At 42.6% G+C, this 17,660-nt stretch overlaps 1 protein-coding gene across 1 annotated transcript in view; it reads left to right on the top strand.

Annotated features, from left to right (window-relative positions):
- Positions 1-5,872: 5,872 nt before the first annotated feature.
- Positions 5,873-17,660, top strand: part of CPA6 (carboxypeptidase A6) — a 198,258-nt gene continuing 186,470 nt past the window's right edge. Inside the window, exon 1 of the mRNA XM_036338465.1 lies at positions 5,873-5,988. Within this exon, the coding sequence (XP_036194358.1) occupies positions 5,873-5,988 (116 nt within the window). The remainder of the gene's footprint in view (positions 5,989-17,660) is intronic.

The raw sequence follows: 17,660 nt of genomic DNA, 5'->3' as shown, positions 1-17,660 counted from the left end.
TCAAACTGACATACTATAAAACATGATTCCTATTGAAATAAAGCGTCAAAATCAGGATTCAATTTACTTGTAAACAAATTCACATTTTTTCATAACCAACCGATACAGCTGTATACATTTACATAAAGCATGTCCAAAGAGAATTTTACCATTGACAAATTAGAGAAAATATTGCTGTTCTTTTTATTATCTCAGAATCATTCAACTAGTCTTATTTGCCAAATGTTTACCTTAATTATATGAACTTGGATTTTTAAAATTTTCTGAGTTTGTTTCTGCAAGAGTGCTTTTTGATAATAGTAGTATTGAAAGTATTATTCAATTTCCCTATTGTTTTGGAATTTTAGGAATATTCAAAGTATACTTATTTATCGCTAGAAACCAATCAGAACAGAGCTCCTTTAGTTTTTTTTAAATTTACCTTTATTGTTGAAAGTATTAAGGATGTCCCCCTTTTCTCCCCATTGACGCCCTTTTCTCTCTCTGTCCTTCAGCACCAGGGAAACATTCTTCTCCCTCAACCTTCATGAGCATCTAATATGTCTGAAGAGAAAAGTTACTACCTGTTGGACTTCTTTCATTCCTCACAACAGTTTTTCTTTCTTAAGACAGGTTCTATCACCTATCCTTTTGATCTTTGCTATATCTGCAATTTCCTCTTGACTTAATCTTTAGTAAAAGTTTTATTTACATGTCAGTCTTTTCTGTCATTATTGTTTCTGTTCTTATTTTTGTCTTATTTTTTCATCATTCCCCACTGCCTTAGGCAAATGGATAGGAGAGTAGTCCTTCAGTCATTTGCTTTAATATTTCTTTTGACTTTATTCTAATCAAACTTTCTATAATGTCTGTCTCAAATTTCTCTTAATTTTCATAAAAATGCTTAATGTCACAAATGGTATAACACAAACATCCTTTCTCTGTCATTTGAAATAGTAATCTTTAGAGTATTTTTATCTATGTTTTCCCTACCTTATTTCTTAATTAGCGCCTTGGGGACAAGGATCAGGAAGGAAGGGAAAGCAGGAGAGAGAATGAGAGAGAGGTACGGAGAGAAAGAAGAAAAAATAGAAAGGGAGAAGATGGATGCGTCTCCTGCTGCTTGGAATCAGCAGTACGACTCCTCATTCCCACTTTCCTACATTAACATACTTTGGTTTTGCTCTATGAATTCTATGAAGTATCTTTGTAACAATTACAGAGACTTAAAAATATAATCATAGGCTTGTCCATCAGTAACCTTTGCTCTTCCAATTGCTCTTTCATCTGAGCAAGCAAGACTTTTTATGAGAGACCCGGCTAAGGGTGTAGCCTGGGTTCTGGACAAGGGCTCCCTGAACAGCTAAAAGGTTCTATGAGCACCTGGCTAAAAGGCAATATAACAGCTGTGTCAGTGGATGTCAACTGTGAAATCTGAAGATGAACACAATAGAGTGACTGCCCCCAAGGACTCTACAATAAATGGTAATATTTGATTGTCAACACACTAGAATATAATGGTATACATGAATGAATGCTGTCTGTTCCAAGAAGGTGAGCACAGTGGACACACTGCACTGGAACATTCTCATGGAAGAGACTGACTTGAGCTGGGTCCTGAAAGGATGAAAGTATTTGGCTGAATAGAGGATAGGAAGGCTATATAGAGATGCCCATTATTATTATCAAGGGAACATAGACAAACCTAGAGGAAGGAAAAGACACAGAGTATACAGGGAATATTGAAGAGATGCAAATGAAAGTTCTCAAGGGTCTTAAATAACAAGCTGAGGAGCCTGAATGTACTCTATCCTGTCTTGACTTAAGGAAGGACAGTAAATTCTAAACAGGACTTCTTTGCATATACTGTTCCCTGTGTCTGCAATGGTCTTGTCCCCACTTCTCACTCCATCCACACCACTGCCATCCTTTTCTTGATACAGCTGGCTCCTTCTTGTATTTGGTTTAAATGTTCACTTCCTCAGGACACCCTCTATATGTGATCCCACTCCCCCTTCACTATCATAGCATCTGTGATTAGTTTGCACATAATTAATTGAACCACTAAATATAACTATGTGTTTCTGTCTAGCCCCTCCACCAGCACCAAAAGTCACAAAGTCAGGAACCACGTCTTCTGTGTTTACAGTGCTTCCTTGACAATAATGGTCATTTTTATCCAGCTTCCTATCTCTTTCCAGCCAAATCCTTTCATCCCTTCCAGACCCAACTCAAGTCAATCTCTTCCATGAACTTGTTCCAGCCCATTCTGCACACAGTACATCAAGAAGAGGAGAAGGTCAAAGAAAGAGCCCCATAAAGCATCTATTTTATAAGCAGGCCAAAAAAATAAAAATAGAGAAAGAACCCTAGGGAAGAGAGGAAAAGGAGAGGTCAATGTCCCCTATCCCGAGGAACAGGTGGCACACAACCTTAGGAACCTGAGTGGGGTGAGAACTTTAGATTGGGGTGATAACAAAGTGTTTTTACTTAGAGATTTTCCATGATTTTTAAGAGAAAGTTTCATCAGAATGGTAGTGATGGAAAGTAAATTGTCTGGGTTCAAGAGTATGCTTTTGCGAAACCTGGGGGGGTGGGGGGGAGGAAAAAAGAATAGAAAGAGCTTAAGTTTAAGGATGGGAGAGATACGGAAGTTGACAAGGAAAAGATTAAAGACATAGGGGCAAGAAAGGGTAGCTGATGGCACTGAAGAAGGGAATCATAGAGAATCCTTTGCAATGTGTAGTTAAAGGAAGCTTCAGGACATGTCTCACAAAGGAGCCAAGATGCATGAGGCAGGAGCCTAACTTTGCATTTGCTATTTCCTCACAGGTTGGAATGATGGCAGAAAGCCATAAACGAGGCCTGATGGGCAATATATCTCTGTTAATAAGGCAATGAGAAATGAACACAAAGCCACCTGCAATTGGAGGGTTGCCTGTATAGCAAAGCTCAACCACACCCATTTATCTTCTCCAGATATCTTGACCCACATAAATCCACATGACTCTCACTCATATACTTAAGAAACAATTTTTCAAAATCTTCCCCACAACACCATAGAACTTCAGATCTAGGAGGGATATTAAAATCATCAACAAAATGAACCCAAATAAAGGAAGACACTTTCCTCTCCCGACTGTCATTTCCTTTTTTTTTTTTCCTCTGCATGCTAATATTTTTTTTAATAAAATTCACTCTTACACTAAAATATGACAAGGGCATAGCCAATAAATAGAAATTCTCATTTTTCCATCTCCAAATCTCTAACTGGTTTAATAATTCACTCCCTCTCAGTGCCTTAAAAACGGGACTCTTATCTTTGAATTTCATCTGAAAAACTGTTCTCTTCTCCTCCCACTTGCTAAATGGACTCCATTTATCACTCATTTTATGGGCGCTTATCTACTCCAAGAGAAGTTTGATCAGATAACCTGGTCCTTAGAAAAGCAGAGGAAGATTGCTAGGAATGGTTTCTATTGTTTGAAACCCTCCCTTTGATCTGGGTTTTTAGGATGGTGGAAGGATGTCACCAGGTCTCTTGCATATTTGATGGTCAAGGAAATTCTTACCTTGGTCTAAGGGTCTGGAGAGGCTTTGCTGAACATGCTCACTGGACCCAGTCCTTCAGAATGATTTGAGGATGAGCTTAATCCCCAGTCAGAGCCTGAACATTCCTAGTTTAATGTTGTGATATAATATGACAGATTTATACATTGTTCTGACATAATGAAATGCAAAGAGATGAAGTGTTTTATTTACACAGTAACCTCTTATTTCAACAGTTCACTGGCTGTTATGTAGGCTTTCTTGGTCTCATCAAGCCTCAGGAAGCATCACTGGGAGCCTTGCAGAGCAGCCTCGCCAGCTTACAGAGACGAAGGCACTGGGCCATGAAGTCAGGAAGAAGAAAACAACAACATAAACCAACAAGAAATAAAACCAGGAGACCTGGGAACTTCCACTATTCAAAGACATCTGTAGAGCTCTCTGCCACCCTGATGTCCTTTCCTCTCTCTGGATACAGAAGCCACAGAGTACATGCTTGTTGAATGAATCCCTTCCCAGGTTTATCATTCACTCAACAAACATTGTTTTTTGTCCTTCAGTGAACATGGTGCTCCCCCTAGGAGACAGAAGGAAGCGCACCCAAAGGTGAAAGGGGTACAGTCCTGCATTCAAGGAGAAGGCAGCCTTGTGAGGAAATCAGACAAACCCCTAAACTCCATGTGCTATGTGTGCTCCACGGTAGAGGGCATGGCAGGTGTTAGGGAGGGGACTCAAGGAAGAGATGAACTAAATGAATCCAGAGGTAGATGAAGACAACCTGGTCCTTAGAGTTTCATTTCAAGTGAACATCATTTCGGCTCTGTTAAGGACCAACCTCCTATGAGTTTGGTTCAGCCCCCAGGTGGAGAACAGGGGGAGGGAGTTGGTGCTTCTCTTCTAAACAGGTGCTCTGGCTATCATACCGGAGGGACAGGAGTGCTTGGCCACGACTCTTCATGAAATTTGAAAAGTACATGAGTGAATGTGATAGATGCTGGCTCACACTCTGTTCCATAATATGATCAGGATTTGACACAGGAGATAACAGGAGGCACTCTAGATAACACTGTTCTTATTTACTGGTGCAAAACACGTGCCTCCAAATATGTGTCCTAGTATATTTGGGTAAGAGCAAGTAGAGGCAAAAAAGGCCTTCTTCATTACTAACGTTAGAAAAACAAGAAGGAAATCGTTTGCTCCAGGGTTCCCTCCACCCGTACTTTTGAGAGAGAAGAAAAAAGTAGATCTCATTCTAAAGTAAAACCTTGTTTTTCCAAGTTTGGCTGAAGGACCAGCAGCATGAGCAGCACCTGAAAGCTTATTAGACATACAGAATCTCAGGCCCCAGCCCCGGCCCACTGCATCAGAAGCTGCAGTTTAACAAGCTCCCCAGGTGATCTGCATGCACGTTCAAGTTTGAGAAGCCCACTCAAGACCAGCGTGGTGACCGACCATTGAACACCTGAGGAGCTCTTTACACGACTGCTCCCACGCCCGGGAATTCTGATTTAAATGGCCTGGCTCCCTAAGTAATTCCAAATGTGCAGAGAAGGTGGTAAAGCACTTGGAGGCCTCCTGTTCCCCAAGAGAACCTCTGAAATAGCCGCGGCTCTGGGTGCTGATGCTGTGGATGGACCATAAGAGCTCTCCGGAGCCCAGGAGAGAAGCTACCCCTTCCTGGTACAGATGACCACGGGACCAAGGCTGGCTGTTCCTATCCAGGTGCCCCAGCCTACCCCTGCGCCCATACACACAAGGCTCTCCACTGTGCATTTCAGGATGTGGAATTCGTAGAGATTTGTCATGGTAGATCAAAACATTAAGCCTGGAATGTTCTATGCCTGCATGTTTAGCGCATCCTCAAACAAATTGTTTGCAATTAGGTTCGGGTCCTCTGCTGTAGAGGGTAATGGAAGAAGAAAGGCTGGCCAGAAAAGTTAGGAGCCTGAAGATGGAAAGCAAAAAACAAACAAAAAGAACCAGAGAGGAGTTTCCCAAAGGAAGCAGCACCCAGCAAGCCCCTGCCGTGAGTCAGCACGGGGGAGGCCCAGCCCCTTCCAGGAGAGCCTGGTTAAGGAGCCGGCTCAGGGGCTGGGCTGGGCTGGGCTGTGTATGCTGCTGCTCTTGTCCCAAGACCAAGTCTGAAGAGCCACTTTCCTTCCTCGGCCGTTTAAACTTTTTTTTTTTAATCCTGTGGCTGGAAAGAAGTGTCACATTTTGCTCACTCCCAAGCCTTCCCCCCCACCCCCTCTCAGAGACCCTGGGCGTGCGGAGGGGGTGCTGTGAGCCACCTCCAGCCTCGGGTGCCTGCTGGAACGAACTTAGCTCCTCTCACTGAAACGCTATGAAGTTCCTCGGGAAGCCCAGGAGCCAGACAGCTGCCTCTCTGCCTCTTTGCTTGATCTTTTTGAAGATCCTGCAACCAGGGCACAGCCACCTCTACAGCAACCGCTACGCTGGGTAAGTGCAGCAACCTTGATGCCCTGCACGGCTTTTAGTTGGATGAGGGGGCTGGTGGTCTCTGTGTGAACCTGAATACTTTCCTGGCCACCTAAAGTAAAATGTGTGTGAGTCCCCAGCTCGTTGGCTGAGCTCACTGAGAGAATGTGGAGGGTGCGAGTCTAGCTTCCCATACTTTGCATAGTGTGCCAGCCTCCCCTGCAGACCCATGGTGAATGGCATTCTGTCTTTGCAGTAGCTGCGGGCAGCATTTGCAGTATTTGCCTTGGTGGATGCTGGGGCGGGGGTGGGGGTACGGGGGGAAGGATGCTGCTGCACCATGTGAATTACGACCTGAAAACTAGAGCTTCTCCTTTAGCGCTGTGTGCGGGAGCAGTGGGTTGAAATTCACCGGTGATTCATTTAAGCACTGTGTGCTTTTTTTTTTTAATGCTTGTTAGCCCTCAGCGTGGTCATTAGAAAGATTTCCAAATCTGAGTGATGCAAATGAGTCCACTCAAAATAAGCAGAAGAAAAGTAGCCAACTGTAAGATGAGGGGCGTTTTCCTGAAGGGAGAAACATAGAAGGGGAAAACAATCCATTTTCCCCCTGTGGGTCAGCGTGCTTTGCGTGGAAAGTGCCTTTCATGAGGAGGCACGGGGCGCACAGAGCAGTGTGCGGCTATGCACGTCCTATGGTCCCCAAGGCTTGCTGGGAAGATATGCATTCAGCATGTGCTTTGCTCGAACTTGCAGGGGGTCATTCTTTGAATCTGGAAATTATGGCATTCCTGCATTTTGGAGCTGGGAAAAAAACACACAAAACCTTAAATAGCTCCTCTAGTTCAATTCCTTTCTGCAGAGCAGGAAAACCGGTGTCTTAAATCTTTTTTTAAGCCGTCGACTATGGCTCAATAATTACCAGTTGAGGACAGCTTTCATGTAGATCTGGATTATGACTGGGGAGCACCCAGTGTCCTAAAGCAAAGCTGTCCTTTCCAGGGGTAGTGTGAAGAGCATGTGTACGCGTGACCCTGGAAAAGAGAGCTGTTTGCCTTCTCCTGAAGAACCTGGGCTCTGCCTTTGGAGTCCCTCTGAACTGAGTGCTCCCAGGGGACATTTTCAGAACCTGCCCTCGGTTTTAGGAGGTGAGGCTGGGGTGGGGTGTTGGTTGAGATGGGGACCATGATGGTCATGCAATCCCAGATTTTTCCTCCGCAGTGTTCCCAGGAAAAACAGAGGAGTGAACATCTGAGGGCTGCTTTTCGGTCTCCTAGACACACAGGGTCCAGTCATTTGTCGCCGCCCATGGAGTTCTGGGGAAAGAGGCCCGTGTTTAATGACTGAGGGTACAGGCTGAGGTTGCGGAGGAACTGACTGTGACTGTCCTAGCTGACTCAGGCCACATGATAAGCATGTATCACAGGTGTAGATGCGCCGTGTGACACAGGACCTCACTCCTCGGCTCGCCCTGGCCCTCTCTGTAATTATGCCAGCGTGTGGCACTCCTCCATGACTGGTTACCAGGCTCGTTTCAGCTGCGCAGGTGTGCGCACTTTCCCAGGAAATGAGGCTGATGTTGGCGCCCTTCCTTCTAGAATCCGCAGCCACTGGGACTCTCTGGTAGTTGCACTACCTTTCCTATTCTGCAATGCAAGTAATAATTGCTATTTTCTCTTTGGCTGCTATGCTACATAATAAGTTAGTCCCAATGTATAAATTACTAGACATCTGAAGTGGGACGAAAACGATACAACCATGAGAAAGTGAAGAAGGCAGGCTTACCTGTCCATCACAGTAGAAGCCTAGAGTTTTCTCCAAACAAGACACGTTTCAGAGCACACTCACCCTCCAAAGTGGGGGGTTTACTTACCCGCTGTTGTTCTCTCACCAAAGAAAATGCATAAATTTGGGAGGTTATTTTTTTGCTTTATTTACCCAGGAGCTGCTTTCTGCAGGCCTAGTCCTCAGTGAATCAGAACCTGATGGGATGACATAGTGGAATAGTATTTAGCAATATTTTTGTTGCGGTTCTAAACCACCTCATTTTTAATCCCTTACATAATTTGTTCCGGTGTTATTGCTAATAATTATGGAGCAGCCCTATTCCTTGCAGTCTTATGAAAAATATTTTTGTAGGTCTTGGTTGAATCTAATAATATGGGATTATCATTCACAGGCCTCTGCACATGAATGAAAAATAGAACACTGAGGGCAGACCAGCATGTCCCCTGAGAGCAGCTTTCAGCTCAGTCCTCCTTCTCCACAAACTGACAGTTGTATAGTATCAATTGTATAATGGATGCTCAGTAAATTGCAAATCTAAGTGTCTCGGGGGGAAGAATTGTAGAGAAACCTCAAGGAAAATCTGACAAAAGCTAATGCCTTTTTGGGTAGCTAGATGAAATCACACATTTAGAAGGGAGATTTAAAATACATAGAAAAATCACTTCTCGGTCTTTTGGCTAAGATCCAGTGCAAAATACATAGAAAAAGAAGTAAGCGAAATGTGGGAAATAACTTGACTTGAAATAATATGTATTGATCCTGTAGTGTCAGAGGGCTCCAATGCAGGTCAAACATTTCCTGGATAAACAAACGTCAGTCAGTGAGTGGACACAGGCACACAGCACTGTCCTCACCTTTCTCTCGCCTCCTCGTGTGCCTGGAAGCAGACCTGGTGATTTACTATACTGAGGGCAAACACATAAGGATATTCCCAATCACGTGCAACTACGGTCGATTTTCTTTTTAGTGATGATAAAAGATAGATGTAAGACAACAAAGCAATACATTCTGCCACTGCGGACTTACAGTGGCTAGGGTTTTTTGAGAACTACTTATTTGGTACCTTTTTCATGTGAGTCAATGTGACAATGCTTATAAGTTCTGAAATTCAAGTGCCTGGGTTTCAGTTTCTGCTTTCCCACACATCGTAGCTCTGTTACCTTGGGCAAGTTCCTGAACCTCGCTGAACCTCTGGGACAATGGAGATAATATTAGAACCTTTGTCATCAAGTTCTTGTGAGGATGTTGGCACTTACTAAACACTTAACAGGATGGTAAAATAACTAATCCTTATTAATAATTTACATAAACATTTATAAAAATAATAATTTTCTCAACAACCTTATGCAGTTTTTGGTGTCCCCATGATAAATATAGGCTAAATGAGGTGCAGGCAGGGTAACCCAAGTTCAGCGCTAACTAACCCAGCTCCACCTGACTCCCTAAACTAGTACTTCTCACTCTGCCACCCATTTAGGTATGGTAAACAATTGATTTTAAGGAAAACTAAATAGGCCCTGGCCAAGTAGCTCAGTTGGTTAGATCATTGTCCCAATACAACAAGGTTTTGGCTTCAATCCCCAATCAGGGCACATAGAGGATGGCAACCAATGAATGCATAAATAAGTGGAACAACAAGTCTCTCCCCCACCTCTCTCCCCCTCTCTCTCCTTCTCCGTCTCTCTCTCAAATAAAAGTAATTAACATTAAAAAAAGGAAAACTGAATGTTTAATCTTGTTTGGGAAACTGATCCTTTCCTCCTTTCCGGTTAATAAAGGAAAGGAGTAGATTGTGTAGATAAACTTGGAAGTTTAAAATTTTGGTCCCTTCTCTAGGGTGATGATGAGTCACTGAGGGTAAATCATTATTAGAAAAGCAGGCAGAGACCACAGGGATGGAAAAAGGGAAAATGAAGGAACTTTAGAATATCACACACACACACAGTAACACAGAAAGTGGCTGTGTGTGTGTGCCTTCATTCAACCAGTATTTGAATGCCTACTCCGCGCCAAAAGTGTTAACAGAGCCAATGTCCTCTGAGAGCTTACAGAAAATAGCCAGCCCCACACCTAACCTTACCATACAGCATGTAAGTGCTGTATGGATGACAGACTATCCTGGGATTAACAGGAGAGCTCCATGAACCAAGAGGGAGGTGTGGGAATCCTTCCAGGGCCTCACCTGCTGCATCTCAGCTGGAGGTGGAGAGAGCACTGCCTGCCTGCCACTAGCACTGCTTCTAGGGACTTGAACCCACATGGATCTGCCTGTGAGGCTTCCCGCCACCTCCTTCCTCACCCAGCCCTGCATTCCAGAAGACCCCTTTCATGTCTCTGAGCAATTTCTTGCCCTTCTCAGGGGAGCAGCTCCAATGACTCAGCCTTTTTCCCATGACCATAGGTGAGTGCAGGCTGATTACAGCCAACCAGCTGGTGAATTCTGATTAGTCAGTGTCCATACTGTAGCCACACGCCTACCCCTGTCCCTCACTTGCTACCATCCCACACACCCCAGTTATTTGTCAAGTTACCTTCTTACCCATGGAAACGGGATATAAATATTCAGAAATTAGACTTAACGGAAATAAGATTTTTTAAAACTGTTTGGTCCTCAAAATCCTGTAGGCAAAGAGGCCCCAAGTTGGGATGTGACATATTGAGGAGAAGAGGACTGTGAGAGATACAGTGACAGTAGATCAGATTCAAAGTTCAGGGACATCACATGTGTTTCCACCCTACCGCTCTGGCTAGGCCGCTGTCTCTCAACAGCAGCTTGTAATTCTTTTATCCTCTGATGGTGACTCCCTTTTAATACTCTGAACTTTACGAAACCTGGAGCTGGTGGTATGAATCTGGGAGTTACCTTCCATGTTGATAGTTAAAGCTCTTTTCAGGTAGGATGGCATACATTGTCATTTGCCCAACACTGTCCCAGACGTAGTAATTGGCAGTGTCCCCTTTCAGTCTGAAAAGGGTCGTGATTTGGATAGGAAATTGTGGGTTTAGGCTTATTCTTTACTGTTTTTGTTGCTTTGATGAGTTTTATTTCAAGCATTCAACCACCCCCTTATTTCATTACTAAAGATCAATTCTATCTCTGGTTCCTTCCATTCTTATGCAAAGTGACCCATTCTTTCCTCTCTCTTTTAATAGTCACTAGTTATGTTCAGGATTTCTTTATCTTAGCCTAGATTCAAGTAATTTTCTCCTTACCCTGGCCAGTTTTTTCAGTGGTTAGAGTGTCAGCCTGTGGAGTAAAGGGTCCCAGGTTTGATTCTAGTCAAGGGCATGTATCTCCATTCCAGGTTGGGGCATGTGTAGGGGGCAACCAATTGATGACTCTCTCACATCAATGTCTCTCCCCTTCCCTTCCACTCTCTCTAAAAATCAGTGGAGCTCAGCCAATGATCAGTGGCTCAATGATTGAGTGTCGACCTATGAACCAGGAAGTCACAGTTCAATTCCCAGTCAGGGCACATACCCGGGTTTCAGGCTTGATCCCCAGTAGGGCGTGTGCAGGAGGCAGCCGATCAATGATTCTTTCTCATCATTGATGATCCTGTCTCTCTCTTCCTCTCCTTTCCTCTCTAAAATCAATAAAAATGTTTTTCTTTAAAAATCAGTGGAAAAAAATATCCTCAGGTGAAGATTAACAACAACAAAAAAGTAATTTTCTTCTAACCAATCTACTTTTCTCTAGTTCTTTCTCATACTGATGCTCTCACTAACATAAGACCTGTGTTGGATTACTCCTGGCTCAAAGATCTACTTGGTTTCCTATTGCCAACTCCAGCAAATCCAGAATCCTCTGCCTGGCTTTCAAGGCCTCTATAATCAAACCCTCTGATTCACCTGCCTCTGTTGCCCTCTTCCTTGGCCCTGAAAGCCCTGGGAGGTCAGGTCTGAGAAATAGCGTCAGCAGTGTTCATCTTTAACAAGCACAACAGGCAGGCCCCATTCATACTAAGGACCTAAAGCACAAAGATAAAGCCATCTCGATGATGAAAATAGGTTGGAAGGTGTGAGATACAGATTTGGGGCATTAGGGACTATGAAGGATATATTGGGGGGGGCGGGGAGGAAGAGTTTCTTGGGCCACTATTGAACCTTTCCACCACAGTTCATTTATAGTAAATGGAATCATTCCCCAGTGCCTTCTGGAAGTTCCTTTTTGCTCTTGGCCCTTATTCACGGTAGAATATTTTTCGTTTTCTTTATGCACTAGCTCAAAGTGCAACCCCTAATTACTGATTGTTTATCGGTTGATTATACAAAAGCTTTCTTCCCTGTGGCGTGCTCTGAGTCGGGGCCTCCTGCTTTGCCTGTCAGATGTGCAAGCTGCAGCTCTCTCCTCCTCTGACCTGAAGTCACCGCAGACTGTGCTCCCTGGGGACCGGCATCCCCCTGCCACTGAATGAGCGGAAGCAGGAGGGTTTCAAATGCTTCTGGGCCACTCTCTCCTTGGAGCCCAATCTGATAATGGAGCCTTTATGTTATGGCGCCAGGATACTTTCTGGGTAATACCATTAGCATAATGATTTCCACCCTTGGAAAGCAATGAAGGTTGTTAATGTTTCATAACTTTACAGCTCATATTGTATGAGCTACAAAAGCATTTCATGTTTTTGTGTCTTTGTAAGTGGAATTACTGAACAGAAAACAAAACCCTTTCAGAGATTTGTTTTAGAGTCTTCATTATGATCAATCAGTAGATAACTGGTTTGTAGGATTAGAATTTGCTTTGCCCAGTAAATGCCTTCCCAGTCTGTCTCTGGGCCCTCAGTTCTCTAAGATAAAGTGGAATACAGAATAGAAAGCTTTAGGATCTCATTTTAGGAACTATAGTAAATTTCCTTGAAAAATTAATTATGTTATTAAAGGTTGAAGCAAACGTCTAATAACTGGTTCTCTTTTCTTTTTAATAACTGGTTCTTGTCAATAAAATTACCATCTTCGTTCTTTTACTCACTGTACTTTGAAAATAGACACTAAGATGTAAAAAATGTTTTACTATGTTATTAAGAATACTGTAGGGTTATTTTGTTTTGTCTTTTATCTCTTTTTCTATAACAAAGAACCCCAAAACTCAACAGCTTAAACAATAAATTTATTTTTCTCTCATGTAAAAATACAGAGCAGGTATACTGGGTAGTGCCAGAGAACCAGGTTCCCTCTGGCCTATCTCTGCCATGCTCAACACTCAACTCACAAATATGGCTCAAGAAGGAAGAATGGTCATTCTTCTTTCCTTTCAGAGCATCAAGCATCACTCCCTACTGGCCAGAATCAGTTAGATGGCCTTAGCTGCAAGGGAGACAATATAATAATGGTCTTTAGCCAGAGGGCCAGATCTGGGAAAGCATACTGAGAAATCACTAACAAACTCTCTCTCTCACTGGTCACTCTGATATTTAATGATTACCAACGCCTTCTCCCCTCCAGTTGGTTCTCCTGAAGAAACAATCCACCCAAATAAGCTTTTAGATTTTTGCACTTCAAGTTGGTGTGCGCTTTCATTCTGTAAATGGTTTCTTAGACTGTCAGAACTGGAGGAGACAAAACTAAAAATCACAGCCCAATCCCTTTATGTAGTACATGAGGAAGAAGAACTCCAAAAAAGGTAAAGGGATTTACAGAGCTGGTGATGGGGTGAAAAAAAACACAGATCAGTCGAGCGCACAGCATTCTTTCTAGTTGACAAAAGTGTCTTTGGTAAGTCCAGAAATCATCTTACTCTTTCGTATTCCCTAGAGTTGTCAGGGTTGAAGTAAAGTGAATTGGCAAGGCTGAGAAGTGTTTAATGAGAAAGGATTTCATTTCATTTCTATAAATATTTGTAAGGTATCTGGCCCTCTACAAGTCTGACTACTGAGATAAAAGAGCAGTCCATGTGCATAGTCTTAATGAGTAACTCAGGCAAGTAAACAAACAGTTCCAACTGTGGGGTCACTGTGCCCACAGAGAATACTCCTGGTGCCGGGTGAGTGCAGGAGAGGGTCGCTTAATCCAGACAGAAGGGTGGAGAGAAGGTCAAAGAAGGTTTCTTGGATGTGAGATGAATCTTAAAAGACAAACAGGGATTTGAGGTGGATTCTTAAATAGCCAAGGTATTTTACATTTTTCTTTTAAATTATTCATACCCAAAGGACATGGCCCTGATCTCAGTCATAAAAAAACAAGTAGAATTTAAATTAAGTCTTTCCAGACACAGGCAATATATTGTATGTGCAAAGAACTGCAGGTGAGAGAGCTTGGTGAAGTCTAGAAAATTGGAGCAACTGAGTATGGCTAACCTAAAGGGTATTTCTCTTGATGGGCGTAACGAGAGGGGAGGTAAGGCTTCATACCTATGTCCCATGGAGTTCTGACTTCTCCCAAGGGGACAGAGTGCTAATGGTGAATTTTAAACAGGGAATTGAGATAATAGTCTGTTTGTTTTTTAATGAAAATTTCATTTGTCACCATTGAAAAGGGAAGATTTGAGGGTTGAAGATTTGAAGGCAAGAAGACTGAAGACTGGGATGTTACGGTGACTATGTTAATATGCATTAGAGCCTGGCATATTGCAGTGAGAATTGAAGATGAAAGGAGGTAACCAATTAAAGAAATATTTAGGAGGTAGAATTTCTACAATTAGGTAATCAGAGAAGAGAGAAAAGAGAAAATTGTGTAAAGTGATACTTAGAATTGAGTAACTGGACTGAGCTCTTTGCCAAGAAGTTAAGTAGTTGTTTGAATATGTAGTTTTAGGTGCCTATAAATTGAATAGATGGGTCGGAAGTGAGAGAGAGAGAGAGAGAGAGAGAGAGAGAGAGAGAGAGAGAGAGAGATTGATTGTGAAAAAGGTTCAGTAACTGATTTGTAAACAGAATTTCTTGAAACGTTGAGTGTAGGATGCATCACCTAGGGGCCACTCATTATGTGAAAAACAGAGAGAGTCTCAAACTGAATACAGAGAGGAAAAGCCAGAGAGGAAGCTAGTATAAAGACTTAGAAAGAGAGTAAGATACCCAGGAATTATCAGAAACCCTGGAAAAAAAGATCCAAGAAGGAAGTAGTCAGTCACTTCAAATACTGCAAAGTAGTATCCATTGGTTTGGCCATTAAGAAATCAGTTGCAATGTTATCAGTGGTGCTTTTGTTGGTGTGGTGAGTAAAATCCAGAATATGGTAAGCTGAAGAATGACTGGGCTGTAAGGAAATTAGCAAGGAATGTAGATCATAAGTTCAATAACTTATTCATGAATGGTGAGTATTGATACAGGTGGAGAGTCAGTAGTGACTTGAAAAGGGGTTTTGTTACTTAGCTTCCACGTCTTAAAATATGGCCATGTTTTTCCTATACTTGGGAAGTGGTAGGAATAAGAAGAGAGGGAGAGACTGTAGACAAAGAGGAGAGAGGGATGAAGTGATGAAGTTAGGTCTCTGGAGAGACAGAAAGCTAGCTGGCCTCTCTTTTCTCTGTAAAGGAGGAGGAGAAGTCCTGGTCCCATGAAGAGATAGTGAATAGGGGACATAGTAACAGGAGAGATGATTTAATTTTAAAATGTTCCTGATGGAAATAACTTGGACCTTCAGAGGGATCACCAAACATTACTGAGGGTCCAGCTGATGGTAGAGATGAGTCTGTAATGGTACCATGAACCCAGCTCCGTGATTTTTTTTAGGATCATGCCATGTTTCCTCATGCTACATGTTACCTGAGACATGGCACCATGGACTCTCATCATTCAGTCTAGTACAGTTCCACAAAAGGGTGAGGCTATACCTTTAAATAAGCACTTAGGAAGCCAAAATGCACGTCAAGCAAGGTTGATGTCAGAAATCCCCCAAACCATTCTCTACTTTTCTATTCTCTGTGCCTATGAGCTGTAATTCTGTGGCTTGTGTCTGGCTCCCTTACCTGGCGGTTGAATGAAGGGCAGGAAGAGAGAAAGGTAGGGGTCTTTCTTCCCTATCCCTCCCTCCTGGTTTCAGTGACAGCTCTGAAAGTAGCCACTAGCCTCCACAATAATGGCTCCTGCTGGACAAGCTGCCAAGCGCCACCTCTTTTTGTTCTCTAGGAGGTCATTGCCTCCCTTCTTTTATCCCTTCAGACCCAGGAATCCCTCATCTCTGGGTGCTACAGCATGCCTTGTCTGTTCCCTTACTTTGCCCACATCTCTGTAAATAGTTCCTTTGTTAAAGTCTCTTTAGTTGCATCATCTGAGCAAATTTCTGTTTCTCCTGGGACCCTGACTGATAGAGAAACCAAGCTGGGATTGAAAGCAGAAAGAATACATACTTAACTATGAAAATTTGTGTTAGAAAATTTCTGGAACTCAAAATGAAATGAACGAGGACAGAAATGGAACAGCAGTGGAAGAAAGAGGATAAGGGAAAGGCGGCCATAATTTGTATTTCTCTAGCATTGACTGAAATGATAAAGTACTTTGTAAATTGGAATATAATACCAGGTATTATATTCAGTAAATTATTATGTCTAATGTTAGTTGGGAAGGCTCTCATGTAGACACATCCTGTTACAAAATTGATTCCCTTTCCATTACCTTCTGTCTTCCTGGGGAATTAAGTAAAAGATCTATGAAAATGTCTAAGTCTTCTTAGCCAAATGAATGGCTTCCCCTCCCCCCCTCCTCCTGTCAGTTACCTGAGAACTGGAGGTACCATTTCCTCCTCTATCTTTCCAGTCCTCCCATCCTCCTGACCAAGTACCAGGAGTACCATGATGACTATCTGGCCATCATTTATTAATCCCAAGTAGGGCTAAGAGTCTTCAAGTAGAAAGAGAGGCAGAGTCGGCTTTCTGAGGGCTTATGTTTTAATCCAAGGACCTAAACTGGCAAAAACAAAAAAATGATAATGTAAGTATGTCAGGTCGACACACCCTCTTCCTGCTCTTTTTCCACCTTCGTTTTCTTGATACTTTTATAGCATTTTAGTCTTAGATCACCAACTGCTAAAAGGTGAAACTTCTATGTGATCACACATTTTATCACCATAGCAGCTGGTTACAGAATCTGCAACCATTTGTACACGTGACCTCATTGGCTATATTTTCATTTCCCCCATCTACTTTTCAGATTGATTTGTGAATTGCCCAAATGTCTACTAGGCTCCTTTTTGTGAATGTAATGAGGATGTAAGACTTGTAATAAGATACGGTTGGGGCCCTATTATAAACAATCATATTTCCATGAAATGTATGTAATATGTGTATGATGATGTGATAGTAATGTATTTGGCATCAAAGTTGGTACACATGGGGAAGGTTAGGGGCATTTGGGACAAGCCTGAATAGCGAACTATTTGGAGTAGTTAAAAATTTGCTGCTGAAAAATGATTGTCAGCCCCTGCCCTACAGAGCAGAAAAGAAGGACAGGTATGGGGGAGTCCAGTCTCTCTACATGGAAGCAGAGGAAAATACTTGCTAAGGAGGAGTGGAAGGTCATCTTAATATATTAACTGATAGGAAAACCGCTTTGGTATTTCCTAGGGGAGTAAATTTAGTCTACCTTCTTTTCTGTCTAAAATGTGCCTTCATCACATTCAAGTTTTATTTCCTAGAAGCTTAGTTTGTTCTTGTAGTTTGCTGTCCACAATATCACTTCTAAAAACTCTCCAATTAGTTCAAGCCCCCAGCCTGCCTAACCTGCCCTTCCAACTCCACACCTGTTACTAATAAGAGCAAAGTAGCTTTACTGATAAGATGGAGGCAGAACAGCATCTGACCTGAGTTATCTTGGTTTCCATCCTCTCTATTTCAAACTATACAGGTCCCTCATCCTGCCTTTTCTTTCCAAGACAATATCTCATTCATTCTGTTAACAGTATTTATTGAGTGCCTACCATGCATCCAACATACCGCTGGGTGTTATGGTTGTTTGTGCACATCCTCTCTCTCC

The sequence above is a fragment of the Myotis myotis genome, unplaced genomic scaffold (genome assembly GCF_014108235.1).
Source record: "Myotis myotis isolate mMyoMyo1 unplaced genomic scaffold, mMyoMyo1.p scaffold_m19_p_16, whole genome shotgun sequence".
NCBI classification, from domain to species: Eukaryota; Metazoa; Chordata; class Mammalia; order Chiroptera; family Vespertilionidae; genus Myotis; species Myotis myotis.
The sequence above is the reverse complement of the archived record's forward strand: the minus strand, read 5'-3'. Positions and strand labels throughout refer to the sequence as shown.